Source organism: Leuciscus leuciscus (genome assembly GCF_965113295.1).
Source record: "Leuciscus leuciscus genome assembly, chromosome: 19".
Lineage (NCBI taxonomy): Eukaryota > Metazoa > Chordata > Actinopteri > Cypriniformes > Leuciscidae > Leuciscus > Leuciscus leuciscus.
The window spans coordinates 13,686,751-13,702,414 of record NC_138743.1 but is presented as its reverse complement, the minus strand read 5'-3'; the positions used below and the strand labels follow the sequence as shown (position 1 = coordinate 13,702,414).

Below are 15,664 nucleotides of genomic sequence, written 5' to 3'. Positions count from 1 at the left end.
GGCTTTTTGTGGTGGTTGCATTTGAGCATGTGTACAGTACCAGCCTAAAGGCTAGGGAGCTTTGGCCCCGGGTGCTGATGCAAAAGCCTCAAAAAGATGATTCTCATCTTAGGGAGCAGCAGAAACCAATCCAAGCCCCTTATGGTGTTCAATCTCAGAGACCACAGCTGGCCCCGCCTAACGCCTTCAAGTATTCAGTCTAAACAAGAGTTGCAGGGCCCAGTCAAGGAGCTGACCTGGAAGTTCCCACTGGCCCCAGAAGAGCCAGCACAGACATATTTTAATTTAGAGTTTCAGCACCCTAAACCTTCTAACAGCTTAGCAGTCCAGTGTTGGGAAGATGGGGTACACGTGGAAGTGAAGCTGGACTTCTTTGGTACTGGTCAACTCATTGAGCCCTCTCTTATGTTCCTAGGGGGCTGTGGTGTTGTGGACATAGATGCAGCTGCCAGAGAACTCATCTTTCATTCGGCGCTTCAGGAGTGTGGTGGCGAGATAGTTGTATGTCTAGTGGCTTCTTAACTGAATAGCTTATGCCTGTGAGGCCAAAGCCCTGCTGTATTTGTCTGATTCTAAACTCCCTTTCACAGGTGTCTGAGGATCAGCTTGTGTATTTCTTTTCTCTTGATTATAGACCAACAGCACTACAGAGCACTCCAATTGTAAGGTGGTGTTACAATTGGCATTGAATGCTACTACCCCAGGTCAAGTTTTTCTTCTTGCACTACTAATGTCATTTTGCCTTTCAAGTCTTTGGGACATTAATAAAGTATTTCACTACAGGAGACAGAATGTGAGCCGTAATGACCTGGAGCCAACGTGAGTCCCGTTTATATCCACCAAGGTTGCAGAGGACATTCTGGTTTTCTCTCTGAATCTCATGACTGGTTTGTATTGCCTTTCTCTATATTTTCATTATTAGTTTCTTTACAATGATTGTGTCTTTCTTTTAAGATGACTGGATGTTTGAAACAAAGGCCTTTGAATATTTTCTTCCTGGGTGACAACTTGAATATTCAGACATCTGTGAAGCCGTACAACCCTGTGAAGCCGTACAACCATGTTCCCCTTCGTATATTTGTGGACAACTGTGTGGCCACTGCAGGCCCTGATGTGAACTCCGCTCCTACGTATTCTTTTATTGAAAATCATGGGTAAGAAGTCCTATGCTGAACTTTCAAATAAGTTGGAAAATTTAGATTCTCATGAAACCACATGTCTTAGATGGGTCTCTTCTGATGTGTGATCGGGTGTGTGGCTGCTGTGACACAAGCTGTGGATTGAGGATGGATAGTGTGTTATCCAAAGTTTTAGGTATCTTGCATGTGACCTATAGCCCAGAAGGACACCGCAGATTTCATATTCTGACTTATGTTGACTGGTTTCCTCTATTTGTCACTGCAGGTTTCCAGTGGGAGGGAAAAGCCCAGGTTGGTCCCCTTCAAGTCTGGGAGAGCCAAAGTCAAGTTGTGTTTTTTTTTTTTTTATATAAATATTTAAGTAGGCTACCATTCAGTCTCTTTACTGTTTGGTTCAGAATCCATGGACTCCTTTTTGGGACTTAAGGTCTGCGATCTATAAGTAATAAACTTTTCGAGGCACTTTACACAATAAAAATGTACCGATAGAAATACAAAGCGTACAAAAAAACACACTGGAATACAAAATAATTAAAACCATCAAGAAAAAGCTAATTTAAATAGGATTTAAAAATGCATAGATTTTGTGCACCTTTAATATGAGAAGTGTGTTAGCGTTGCTGGAAGTGGGATCTAAGAGTGTTCCCAGCTTAATAAAATCCATAGATCTGAACTGACACCTCTAAATGTGAGCTTAACTGGAAGCATGCATGGACGATACACTGGGGGGAAAATGCGTTTGTCTGAGCCACGCAAAATGTTCTTCCAGCAATTTGAGGCAAATGTAATTTCACCGACAAATCGTTGTTGCGCTGTGTCACACCGCCTCGTACATCGATGAAATAACATTACGTTTGTGATTGGACCATAAATGGAATATACCACATTCTGACCAATCACCGTAGAGTGCGGGGTAAATGAGGTGAATTAAAACCACTTAAAATGGCGCGAAGTTTGGAGCTGTACCATATCAAGTTTATAGGGGAATTCGTAAGCACCGTACTATTAATAAAGTACATTAGTTAAACGAACAAATACTTAATGGTCCAATTTGAGTTGTTTATCGTTATATATGGCACACATAGCTTTAAACAGTCTCCAAACAGGTTTCGTTTTGATAAGGAAACCCCATCCAGTGCTGGCAAATGTAATCACCCAGCACTGCGGCAGAAGGAAACGAGGAGAATTCAAAACAGAAGCCTTAAGTATGTGTTCAGGATCTCATCATTGTCCATAATTATCACATGCATTTGTTATTAAGCGCTATTGTATCCATCTGAGTGAGTTGGTAAGTTCTAAGTAGCTATTAATTTGAAAACGTCGTATGAAGCTAGTTGTAGTTGCTAGTGTAGTAACGTTAAGTTAGTCTAACCTGCAAATTGAACGAATAAAATAACTGTTAAGTTACCTATTACTGCTACCACCTAATCATGTTTGGCCATCGATACATTTGTTACGTAAATATAAAAAAATCGATTTAAATCGGAACTTTGTTTTCAACACAGGTGTGTTTTGAAAAAAGTTACCACAATGTCTCAAGTGACTCTCTTGGATGAGGTCTCTCAGTGGAACCAGGAGACCTGTCAACAAGAACTCAAAACTGTCCTACCTAAACTAGTTATATCCTTTCCTGAGTACCTCTTCAAATTCATTTATTTAGTAGTTTAAGGCAATGTATGAACGTAGGCAGGAGTTACAAACATGTATTTGATTGTTTAGGACTGCCTTATTTGTCATGTATTAAAATGATTAAGACTGGCCTTGGCCCTTGACACATGCACGCCATGCATCATGACACTGACAGCTGGGAAGAGCACACAAGTAAGTCTAAACTGTTTTCAGTATCTCACTTTCTGAACTGGCACATCTCAGGTGCCTCCAAACATGCGTTTTATTTTACTTGATATATGTAAACTTTTATTCATGTTAGGTTTTGAGATATTTAATTGGCTGATCTTTATCAATTTCTGGTGAATTGTATTCTACTTTGTTTGATTTTTATTACATTTTTTTTCTCCACAGATATTCTGCAAATAATCACAAGCAAGTTCCTCCCTCATCTTTCTTTATCTGAATTAGAGACAGGATGTTTCTCCATTGTCTTACCCAAGGTTTGATCTTTAAATTCCCACAAAATGTCTATTTAAAAAAAAATAAAAAAAGTTTCAAGTATTTGATAGCTCATTAAAAAAAACATTTGAGTACTCGGGGTATCATGGCGATAATGAAACGATTTTGATTAAACCATACTGTCAATGAAAACAGTGCGAGGAAAAATAATAGGCCTACTACTAATTATTGTTGTCATGATCAATCCACAGGTGGTAAACGTGTTTGCAGGTCTTTTGGAAGAAATCAGCAAGCAAATTGGAGGCCTTTCTAGTCAGAACACAGAGCTGCATGTATTTTTGAGAAATATACTGAAGGTTGGAATATGCCTTTTTTGATAATATTTCAAGCTTATGTACAGCGGTACAGATTTCTTCATAGAATTTTCTGCTGATGTGTTTTTGGCTAGATGATGGTCCAGACCCTGGAGTCACTCTCTGGCTGTGTGCGTCGTGTCAGTTCCTTTGAAGAGTCTGTCTCCTTTGACAACATTCGCTCTCTGCCCTCTTGCATCCTCAGAGTCCTAAAAGACACCTTCCAGCACTGCAAGGTACGTTATTTTTAAATTGTACACTGGACATATTTTGGCACCATCAGGCATGACCTGTAAATTCACCAAACAGGATGTTGGCAGTTTTAGTGTGTTTGTGCTATAGTGGTGTAGTATTCTTACGTTTTGCTATGAACCAGAGACAATGTATTCTATAGCACTTGTTGGTACAGTTTATGCAAATTAGCCCTTGAAGGTTTGGTTGTGTACTTGCTGCTGATGAGTTAGTACTCATGTTGCGTATCTGAAAAAGTGTTTAATAAATCCTCATGTTATAGTAAACTCTGTGCACCCAGAGCCTCCTTGTACACCTCATCATCTTAACGCAAACATAAAAGTGTGGAGAATTGTATTTGCTGTTAATTTCAGTATGATGTTGATGTGTTTATAGGACAGTGAGGTCATGTACAGTGGAAGGCTGTCATTGGTGGGCGATTTACTTCAGGGCCTTTTTAAAGAGGCCTATTCTTTGCAGAAGGGTTTGATGGAACTATTGGACAAAATTAACTTGGAGGACACTGCATCTGAGGAGCTAGTATCGGATATTGTCACAGGTTTGTGTTTTTTCTATGTGAGGGAAAGGCTCAGTTTGTTTCATGCATGTTTCATCTCTAGTGAAGAGATGGATGTGATTTGCAATAGTTATTTTGAATTCTTTGCAGTGATTCACAGTCTGCTGGACATATGCTCGATCATATCCAGATTGGACATTGCACTACATGCCAACACATGGAAATTTATCATTAAGTGAGTATAATGAGTATAATGAATAGAGATGCACTGGAGAGAGGCTTTATTCATTTATTGTCATATACATACAGCGCTTCACAGCCGTTACATAACACACATCCTGCAATTGATTGGTTGTTTAAATATTTCAGTATTTCAAAAAATATATATTTTCAATATTTCAGTAAAACGCTCCCACTCGGATCTGTTTTTCCTTTCATTGCTGCTTAAACAAGTGGACCCCGCAACTGCGTAGTTTAAAGGGACAGTTCACCCAAAAATTCTGTCATCATTTACTCATCCTCAAGTTGTTCCAAACTTGTATGAGCTTCCTTCTTCTCTTGAACTCAAAAGAAGATATTTTGAAGAATGTTTGTAATCAAACATTTGACGGTAGCCATTGACTTCCATAGTAGGAAAAAAATACTATATTATTAAATATAATAACGCTTTATTAAAAAAAAAATTTGTATGAAGAAATAAATGATGATAATTTTTTTTTATACTAACAGTTTGTATTTGGTTTCAGACAGAGCGTGAAGTACCAGTCTCTTGTAGAAGATCAGCTTCATCACACTGACATAGCCTTCTCATTGTGTGAAGACCTGTGTACGTCTGTCCAGAACTGTCTTGAGCTGGCTCAACAGATCCAACAGGCAGACCTACAGGTGAAGTAGACTCCTCAGTTCAAATACGTTCAAATAACAAAGAACTTTTAATTCTAAAGAATAATTAGATGCTTGAATTGAATGATAAAAATAAATAAAATTTGAATAAATGATATAAAAATCTTTGTAAACAGAAGTGCAAAGATTTTTTTTCCGCTTCACGTCGGGGTCCTGATCAGCCTGTCGGGGTTGTATTCGCTATAACCGCCTCGCACTACATTATCCCGCTTATTACATATATCTACATTATCCCGCTTATTACATGGCTACCTACCAAATAAATCAATAATTTGACACAAAATATTGATTTAAAAAATAAGTTTATTGATTTAAAAACGATTATATTGCTTCCGCTAAAGAAAATAATCTGTTCCGTCTCTATAGTTAGAATCCTGTGTCCATAGCAACGCTCTGTTTTTCATGGCAACGGTGTGTCATACTTAGCAGCGGTCTGTTATCAAGAAATAACAGACCGCATTCTACATTAGAATTCAATCAAGCCATGTAATAAATGGTTATAATGGTGACCTAGAAATTTGCATCAGGGACTTTTTTTTGTTGGATCGTAATAATAAGCAAGTGTTTTTATAGAAAATGTCAACTCATATCTGCCTTCCTCCTTTTGTTCCTCATAGGAAGTTGTGCACTGTCCAGAATACAAGCTTTTCCAAAAAGCAACAAAGATGTGTAGGTTTTTTGCCAACACATTAGTCCACTATACAAAGGTAACTAAGGGAAAAACTAAATTTATTCATCATATCCATGATTATTAAGTTATAATGTTTTTATTTTATTTTATTTTTACATTTGATAGGAATTTAAAGCATTCCTTGCCAAGTCATGCTGTCGATTTCACCAGTTGTATCTCCAAATCCACAGGTAATCAAATATATATTGCATAAGGTCAACACTTAACATTTAATATAACGTCAAAGTTCATATTTTCCCCTTCCTTGTTTTGTCCATTTTGTCTAATTGAACTTGTGGTTTTGCCCTCCTTAGCAAGTTCCCCCCATCTGTATGTGCCCCATCTGTGCCTCCTGCCCTCAGTGAGGAGCTGAGAGTGGCTGTCCTGGTTCCCTTAGATGTCATGCTGACACAGCTGATGTCCTTCCAACCCTTTGCTCAGTCTGTCCTGGACCCAGACCACCGTGAGCTTCTTAGTGCAAACTTCCATAACTTCCAGTGTCCCCTTGAACCCTGGAACATTCTTTTAACATTTCCTCCAAAAATGTTGTCCAATACAAGATCATATATCACTCAGCCTGGTCATTAAGGTTGTTGTGCTGTTTGTTATATGAGTGATTGGTCACTTTCTGCATAGTCTCTGGAGGGTGAAAAGATTAAGTGATGAATTTATTTCATGTCAAGGACATTATATAAGAAATGCAGAGAGACCGACTGTCCATGACACATTGCTGAGTGTACATCCTTTGCCTTCCAGGTCATTTAAATTGAACAATCGCTTTTGGCCTTTCATTATTACAGGGCAATGCGCATCCTTCACTGCAACATGTGGAGTTGCACTTTATGTCTGTGATGTTAGTTATTAGGAAAATTCTGTTTATTTGTACAGGCTCATAGGTAAGCGAAAAACATTCCGTACTTCCGAAACTTAATTCATTCCCTTGATTTAGTTAAATCTTGGCCAATATTTAACTAAATTACAATGAGGGAACAAATTATGTGCAGGGATTAATACATTGTACACATTTCCGAATGTTTTTGTAAACATTTAAAAACATAAAAATTGAGCCAGACCTGTTTTTTGTTGTTTGTGTATTATAGAGAGCAGTACAGAGCTTTGTCTACCACAGTGTCTACTACTGGTGAATATACTGGGTAAACTCTCCTCCCAGCCAGAGGAGGCGCTGCGGCTCTGGAGTGATGGCAGCCAATTTTCGGAGGAAACTCCCAGGTACTTTACAATTGTTTAATTTGGCAAGATAAACTTGTCAATTAAACTAGTCAACATTGCTGCAGTTGAGTTTATTGCATTATTAACTGTACAGCCTTTCCAGAATTGGCTTGGCGAACATTTTCAGTTTATTTATTATAATTAAGTATCATTTATTATAAAATGTAACATTTATTGTAATTAAATCAGTAGTCTTAAGTTTGAAATGTATAAAATATATATTTGTGTGAGAAATGTGATATGATAATTTGTGACTTTAAATTGTTTAGTAGTGTTGAAGTCTTAAAGGGTTAGTTCACCCAATAATGAAAATTCTGTCATCAGTTAATCACCCTTGTGTTATTCCAAACCCGTAAGACTTTCATTCATCTTCGGAACACAAAGTTCGCGAGTGCTTTGTTTGCGAAAAAATAAATACAAATAAATAATGTAATACTTATTTACCACTTACTTTTGGGTGAACTAAGTAACAGTCACTTTTCATCATCAATAAAACAAATGCTTGCTGAATAAAAAAAAAAAATGTTAAAGTACTTCTATATATATTTGTAGTTTATCCAGGTATATTAAAAATGGTCCATACTTAATTAACATTTGTTTTCTAGTGTTTTTGGCCAAAGTACATAATACCAGCAAAAACTCTCTCTTTCCTCAGATGGTCTGTGTTTGAGGCCGTGTTGCAGAGTTTCAGACATTGTATGTTGGAGCGTGCAGTTCCAGTGTGGTTACCGGGGGTGATGCTGAGAGGGCAGGCTCAGGGTAGAGTCAGTCTGCACCAACATGTGTGTGTGCATATGTGTGCTTGTGTGGCTGTGCTGCCCGCGCAACACTTCGCTCCACTGGTCAGTGATCTCTTTTGAACATTTATTGAATTCTGTGTACTAACAAAGCTTGACGTTTCTCTTTGGATGACGTGACAATTTACTTCAGACCTTTTGTCTTGAAAAGACACAGTCGCAGCTTGACGTGTCTTCTTGACATAATTATTTTCTCATGCTATTTTTATGATCACTTTATGGTAACACGGTTCTCAGAGAAAACAAAGAAAGAAAAGATTACTCATTACTTTTAATATTAGATTTTAAATTCTCCCATTTATGCCCAAAGTAGTATTAGATATTGAATGCTGAAATCGTTTTCTATTGGCCAAGTGACAAATAGCTGGTACTATTAATACATTTCATCAGTAAAAGGAAACATCTCATAATCTTGCAGTCCTCTCTGTTTCCTTTTTCAAGGAGCGTTCACTATTAGCTGCCGTATTACAGGCAGACACACAGACGGCTGTCTTGGCCACAGATGTCTGGTGTTTCCTGGCACGGTAAGTACAGATACACACACACACCCAGGAGCATAGACCATTGGACTTCTATGACTACCACTTTCCAGAGCTGTCACAGTAACGTTGAACATGAACAATCAGGGGACATTCCTGTGTTTAATATATTAGAAAATTCCAAAGTTTTGTCATTGTGGTTAAGTCATTTAGAACTTTCTATTTACCCCCGCAGTGATATTGATAACCATCCTTTACTAAGACTTGTGTCAATGTTAGGCAAGGAGGAAAGAAAACCTACTGCACTGCACTAAAGAATACAAGAAGTACACATTTATGTACAATATCAGAGTTGTGATCTCTCTTTCTCTCTTCAGGTATGGCACGGCCGAGTTGTGTTTTCACCATGTTCTCCTTATTGCTCACCTGGTGAGTGGAGTCTGTTGGGAATGTGACCTTTTCTGTGCTCTTGTGGGTTTCTGGAAACCTGTCTGGGATGAGGGACCACAGGGGACCCTTTTTCTCTCTTACACCCAGACTGAGCTGACAATTATGGTGCTTTTCCATTACCAGTACCAGCTCGACTCGACTCGCCTCGTCTCGGCTCGCTTTTCGCTCCGTTTTCCATTGCAGATAGTACCTCCACAATAGTACCTGGTCGTCATAGCGACGCCGCAGGAAACTGCCGTGACTTAATCTTTTACGCGAGACGCGCGAGATACACCCGCGAGATACACCCGCTACCCACACACACAGGACAATGGAGGAAATCGAGTGTATGCTGTTTTTGTTTTTGTTTTTGCTGTTTTTTATTCAGGATACTCCGTCTGGCGCGTGCAATGATGACGCAGTGAATAGTGACGATTCTCTCTGACCAATCAGCAGTCTGCCTTGTTTTCACGTCACATTTTAGTATCGCCTCAGCTCGCTTAGAACCTCGCCGGAGGTGGTACGAAAAAAAGTACCTGGAAGCAGGTACAGGTACAACTTTTACACAGTGGAAAACCAAACAGAGCCGAGTCGAGGCGAGCTGGTACTGTGTAGTGGAAAAGCGCCATTAGTGTCAAAAGAACATGGGGAAGAACACACCTGTCCATCACAACACTCTTGTGGCATTTGTCTTGTGTGCTTGGTATTATTGTAAATGTCGTTAATTAAGTGTTGGATGAACAACTTATACTCTATGGTTTACACACACACACACACACACACACACTCACACTCACACACACTCAAAAGTTTGAGGCCAGTGACATTTTTAAAGTCTCTCATGCTCACTAAGGCAACATTTATTTGATAAATGTAGGTATCTAAGGTAACATTTTTATTTATTCATTTGGCAAAGCTGAATTTTCAGCATCATTTAGTCCAGTCTTCAGGGTCACATGGTTCTGCAGAAAACATTTGAAGATGCTAAACTGTGCTCAAGAAACATTTATTATTAATATCAATATTGTAAACATTGATAACACTGATACATTTTTTCATGATTCTTTGATTAATAGAAAGTTAAAGAACAGCATTTGTTTGAAATGGAAATATTTTGTAACATAAATGCCTTTACTGTGTTATTTCAAAACTGTACTTTTCTATCTTCTATCTTCCTATCTTCTTAATCCTTGATATTTTATAATCTATTGCATCTTTCTATTTCTAAATCTATTGACATTTTTGAAGGTGACAATACTCTTTGGACCCATTTTTCTTAGAGTTCTTTCAGTTTGAATATTTTTCTGAACATATTTCCATAAAATATAAGGCCTTTAGTAGAGAACTAGTTGCTTCTGTGACCTGTATTGTTGTTGTACTGTCTAGATAAGGTCATGTCCTGGTGAGGGTTATCAGCTGTTTCACTTGACCCTGCTGCTTAGACGCCTGCTCTTTCTCATGACTCCAAAACACCAGGTTAGTTTATTTTTCTCTTGTCCAGATATAGCATATGAACACTGCTTTGCAGAACACTTCCTCAGAACATTGATGAGTTCGTTAGTTTTTTTGGCTTGCTAATATATTTTATTTGTTCCCACAGTTCTGTCTTTGTTTTGAAGGTAGCAAAATGGTACATTTCTAAGTATGATGAAGTGTTTTTGTGACAGGTGGAGTTAGTGGAGCGCTTCCCTCCCTCTCAGGAGGAGAACGTGTGTGTGTGGCGTCACACTCTGCTGAGGTGTCTGTGTGTGGAGGCACGCATGCAGGTGGAGGAAGAGGTGCTCGCCAGGACTTCTGTTGTGCTGCAGGAATGGCAGAATAGTGGCCACAGGCTGGGAGATATACCGAGACTGGTGAGGGAACTGAAGTGACAGTGACCAACCACATAAACTTTTAATACTTAACAGGATGTTTGCCATCATTTTGAATCACATAAGGCCTTGATTTTACAACCATCAAAAATGCTAGCATATAAACTCTATCCACCAACAGTTCATTACTCAAGACACCCTTATTTATCCATCTGTGTTAATCATCTGATGGCAGAGGAAGTGGAGAGGCTTGGATCCAGATTTAAGTTCCAAGGCTGTGAATGTGTTTTACCATGAACAAATTTTGATAAGGGCTGTTGTAAATTAAAGGTTTGTACTCAAAACAAAAGCCTGCACTTAGCTTCTTTGGCCATGGAAAACTCAGGGACTTTTATTTTTATTTCCATGATTAAGGTTTTATTGTGTTGTAGATTAACACATCCACAGTGTGACAATTATATCTCACACCCTGCTCTTAAAAACCACTCGCCTTAAAGATAAATATGCCATTTACCCACTTTTAACTCTTGTTTCTGTTTGTGATCCAGAACCGAATACTGGGTTGTGTGCTGCTGGTGATGGGAGGTAGCAGCCTGCAGGCTGAATGTGTGCTGTCTTCTGTAAAGATCATCTCTCAGCTGTGGAGTCGCATGAATAGCAACCAGGTGACCAGATTTCATATATACACAACTGTTTAAAAGTTCGGGGTCAGTAAGAGTTTTTTATTCCCCAATAGAAATTGACACTTTTATTCAGCAAGGATGCATTAAATGGATCAAAAGTGACAGTAAAGATTTATTTATTTAAAATGATGTTCTTATTAACTTTCTATTCATCAAAGTTTCCTGAACAAATGTATCCCAGTTAGGGGTGTGCAGCGGAGCCAATATCTGTATAAATGGACAAATCAAATTGTAGAAAAATGTGTATGATGTAGTATTTCAGTTGATATCACTCTCGTCACAGCCCTGATTTCTGAGAGACACACAGAGACTGCAACACGTCTATTTGATTTGCGATCGCACTCTGCTCAATTCATTCATGAAGTTTACACTCATTATAAATTGTTAATATATTAATATTGTGCTATGCTGTCTCCTGGCTCTCCTGTTATTCAGGAAGCACAAGAAGTGAATGGGTCTGCCGAATATTTTCATCAGCACAACTGTTTTAAAAACTTCCAGTAGTAAGAAATGTTTCTTGAGCTCCAAATCAGCTTATTAGAATGATTACTGAAGGATCATGGGACACTGATATGGAAGCTTGTTTCCGTCACTGAATAAAAAATAAAAAAGGTAATTGCGACTTTTTATCTCACAATTCTGACTTTTTTTCCTCAGAATTGCATGATATAAAGGCTGAATTGCGAGATATAGAAGTCGCAGTTGTGGGTTATAAAGTCAGGATTTCGAGATATAACCTCGCAATTCTGAGAAAAGAAGTCAGAATTGACTTTACAATTGTGCGAAATAATGCCAGAATTGTGAGATAAAAATGTGCAATTATCTTTTAAATTGTTTTATTCCATGGTATTCCAAGTAATGGCTGCTGAAAACTAAACTTTGTAATCACAGGAGTAAATTACATTATTAAATATTTTAAAACATTAAAATAGAAAAGTTAATTTAAAATGTAATCATTTTTCACAATATTACAGCTTTTACTGTATTTTTAATCAAAAAAATGCAGCCATGGTGAGCACAAGAGACCTTTTCAAAAACATTTAAAAAATCTTACCGACCCCGTATTTGTGAACGGTTGTTTGTAGTTTTACACAGACTAAGTTTAAGTTTATAGGCCCTATCATACACCTGGCTCAATACGTGTAAGTGTTTTTTGCTAGTTTCAGCCCAACGCAGTTATCATTTTCACGTCCTGCGCCACGTTGTTTAAATAGCAAATGCATTTGCACCCATTTGTGCGCCCATGGGCGTGCTGGTCTGAAAACGAATTGTGTTCAGCGTTGCTATTTTGAGGCAACTGATGGCGCAATATTTTTTTTGTTATTTAAAGAGCACGTTAGTAAGGTGTGCCTATAGGCGGATCCACAACGCGCGTACACTCTGCTTATTACACACACAGGGACGCACAGCAGCACACAAACTAGCCACATATTACAAACAAAAGGATTACAATGTAAAAAAGATGAATATTGTGTACATAAAGATATGGTGGAATCCGGCTTGTCCCGTAGATGGTCTGCTCACGCGCTTTAACCTTGCGCACGAGCATATCCGTTTCCTCTCTGGAAACGCGTTCAGTCTTTCCGCTTGCAAATTCCACCATGTAAATAGCAACCCACCGTGGCGCGAGCGCAACTGGCTTTTAAAGGGAATGGGAGATGAGACTCTGTTTTTTTGCACATTATGCCCAAAAACACACCCGTTACTCATTAAGAGAATAGGGACAACCTTTTTAGACCATGCGCCTGCCACGCTGACCATTTTTCCCGTCCTTAAACTAGCAAAAGTGGATTTGTGCACACCTTAAGTCCACTTCCACCGTGAGCTTTAGACCATGCGCTTAGATCGTTAAAATAGGGCCCTTCATGTTAAGCAGTTGTACTGAAGGGATGGCATGAGAAAATTAAGAATTGTTCTTATTCAGTTGTTACTGGGTTTATAGTTTTTCTTCACTATTATCAGGTGCAGGTTCATCCTCCTCTCCAGTGCACTGTGAAGCTACTCCTGTCATTATCAGCTGTTCTGATCAAAAGTGTAGAGCCACATGTCATCGTTCAGGTGATCTTTTAACATTACATTCAGTGGGTCATTTTCCACTTCTTTCACCTCAATCTTTACTGTGTATCTTTAGAACCTTTCTTTTAAAGCTTTATTTATCTTTGTTAATTAGATTTTTTAATATTGTTTTGGTACAAGTGCTTTTTTTTGGGGTGTTTTTTTTTTTTCAGGCTGTTTCATGTTTGAGTGGTTTGACTATCCAGAAATGCTCTGATGACCTGCTTTTAGCTGGTTTGGAGTTCCTTGCTTCCATGGGAAAAGTATTTTTTCCTCCAAATATTCAGGTATAAGTGGAATATGAGTAAGATGTAAGATCTCAAATGAGTCTCTTTCATTTAGTCATTTCTCTTTGTATGAATATGTATGTGTGTGACTGCAGTGCCAAGTTTTGCTCAAAATCAGTGCTCTGTTTAATGGTCTCCTGACTCACCCATCCTGGCTGATACTCCATCATGTCCTGGAGGCCTTTGGCCTCTTTGCAGAGGTCAGAAATTTCCCATTATATAACCATTTTTAACCAAGTAGTTTTTTATTAAACAAGCAGTATCCTCAATTGTTAAATTTGTATTTGAGTAAATCAGAAGTGAATGTATAATGATACATTTTTGAAACATGACACAAAAACTCTCTCAGGAGTCTCTGAGTCTCTCAAGAACTCTTTTTTTTAATTTGTATTATTATTAATATTTATTTGTTGAAAAACCTAACATCTCATCCATTTATTTATTTATATATGTGTGTGTGTGTATATATATATATATATATGTAATATATACTTTAGCATGGGTGTCTAAACTTATGCATAGTACTATATATATATAAAGTTGACTAAAAAGAGTAATAAAAAAATCATCTTTTGGAAATTGAACTTAATGCCTTAATTAAAAAAAATAGGAAAATGGATCTTTCCATAAGATCATCTCTCAATGCAAATCAAACCAGCTATTAGGCGAACTGAAATAAAACCATGCCAGTCTCTAGGTATGGTGAAGGCTATGTGATGATGTGGGGCTATTTTAATTCCAAAGGCCAAGGGAACTTTATCAGGATGCATAGTATCCTGGATCCATGAAGTAACTGGCCTTTAAAAATAAAAATCTGCCTGCCTCTATGGGAATTTAACATAGGGGTGTCCAGACTTATGCACCCTGTATTTTAAGGAAGAACATTTTATTTATTTACGATACATTATTCATTCACAAAGAAAATTGGTGTCCTTAAAGGTTGGATTTTTCAAAAAAAAAAATTTAATTAAGGCATTAAGTTCAATTTCCAAAAGATGATTTTTTTTATTCCTCTTTTTAGTCAACTTTAGCATGAGTGTCTAAACTTATGCATAGCACTATATATATGTATATTACTATTAAGATGACTTGTAATCCAGCTCACGTCTCTTTTTCAACTTTTAAGATAACCAACCACGAGGAAGTGATTTCTCAAACACTGACATCAGAGGAGGTCAAAACCAAAGTGTTAAACTTCCTCAGTAAGGTAACAAGTGAGAGATGCATAAAATTTAAATGTATAATTTTTTTCTTATTGTTGTGTTCCTTATATAGATTATTGTATTACTTTCTATAGACAGTCTCACTGCAGGAGTCTGAGGAATTGAGACTAGAACGTCTCAAGAAGTGGAGGAGTATAATAGAGAAACACTGTGAGCAAATGGAGCGTGAGAACAGCTCACCTGAACACACACCAATTACTGAGGAGGTGTGTGAGTGAAAGGATGTTTTACTTTTCTGCCTGACATACCGATGGAAAAAAACTAATTCTATAATTCTTCTTCTGTGCCAGCCATGTCTGAAAAAGGCAAGACAGGAGACCAACACAGAAGAGGAGTATGAGCGATACCTCCAGACAGCAGAAAGTGCCTTGAAAGCCCTGCAGGCTGTAGAGGGGCCTGACCACAGCCTGTCCCCTCCAGTGTGGGTCAGGGCCAGACTTCAGGTCTTACAGACATTGATAACTCAAATCAACACCTCTACAGAACAGCAGCCCTGATTCAACCACAACACCACCTCTACCTCTGGCTGGTTTTAACACAACACTTGCTTGTCTGTTCCATACCACTACATTTGTTGATGTCACCTAAGATATTTGTATAGAAGTTTATATGGAGAAGGGTCACTCCAAAAGACCATTTCATTGTTTATTAAACTTTATTAAAATTGACTGTTTTATAGCTTCTAGTATTTGTTATTCTTGTGGATATTGACATCACATCTTTAAGTCTGAAGTGCCCCATTTAATGGTGCATTTAGCACTATGTCGCAATTATAATTATGAGATTC

At 38.0% G+C, this 15,664-nt stretch overlaps 1 protein-coding gene across 3 annotated transcripts; it reads left to right on the top strand.

Moving 5' to 3' along the window:
- The first annotated feature begins 2,812 nt into the window (after nt 1–2,812).
- On the top strand, nt 2,813–15,556 carry firrm (fignl1 interacting regulator of recombination and mitosis). 3 transcript variants are annotated; one of them, XR_014200266.1, is made up of 23 exons: nt 2,813–2,960; nt 3,162–3,250; nt 3,461–3,565; nt 3,658–3,798; nt 4,190–4,352; nt 4,461–4,545; nt 5,057–5,195; nt 5,831–5,920; nt 6,010–6,074; nt 6,198–6,346; nt 6,984–7,113; nt 7,769–7,955; nt 8,352–8,434; nt 8,767–8,818; nt 10,205–10,294; nt 10,486–10,671; nt 11,178–11,294; nt 13,275–13,370; nt 13,541–13,654; nt 13,750–13,854; nt 14,781–14,856; nt 14,952–15,083; nt 15,168–15,306. XR_014200266.1 is itself a non-coding variant. In XM_082147520.1 (23 exons), exons 1-23 carry the CDS (start codon nt 2,915–2,917, stop codon nt 15,372–15,374), a joined length of 2,592 nt encoding a protein of 863 aa, XP_082003646.1. In that variant the 5' UTR covers nt 2,813–2,914; the 3' UTR covers nt 15,375–15,556. The 3 variants fall into 3 exon arrangements, 2 of the variants coding, with proteins under 2 accessions (XP_082003646.1, XP_082003645.1); XM_082147520.1 differs by having other exon boundaries at nt 7,769–7,872; nt 8,329–8,434; nt 14,781–14,861; nt 15,168–15,556; XM_082147519.1 differs by having other exon boundaries at nt 14,781–14,861; nt 15,168–15,556.
- The last annotated feature ends 108 nt before the right edge of the window (nt 15,557–15,664 follow it).

Bases quoted from the DNA above. Each gene is read 5' to 3' on its own strand.
- firrm (XM_082147519.1), top strand. From the start codon at position 2,915: ATGCACGCCATGCATCATGACACTGACAGCTGGGAAGAGCACACAA. The intron at 8,819-10,204 runs GTGAGTGGAGTC...TGTACTGTCTAG, and splicing joins TTCTCCTTATTGCTCACCTG to ATAAGGTCATGTCCTGGTGA. The intron at 10,295-10,485 runs GTTAGTTTATTT...TTTTTGTGACAG, and splicing joins TCATGACTCCAAAACACCAG to GTGGAGTTAGTGGAGCGCTT.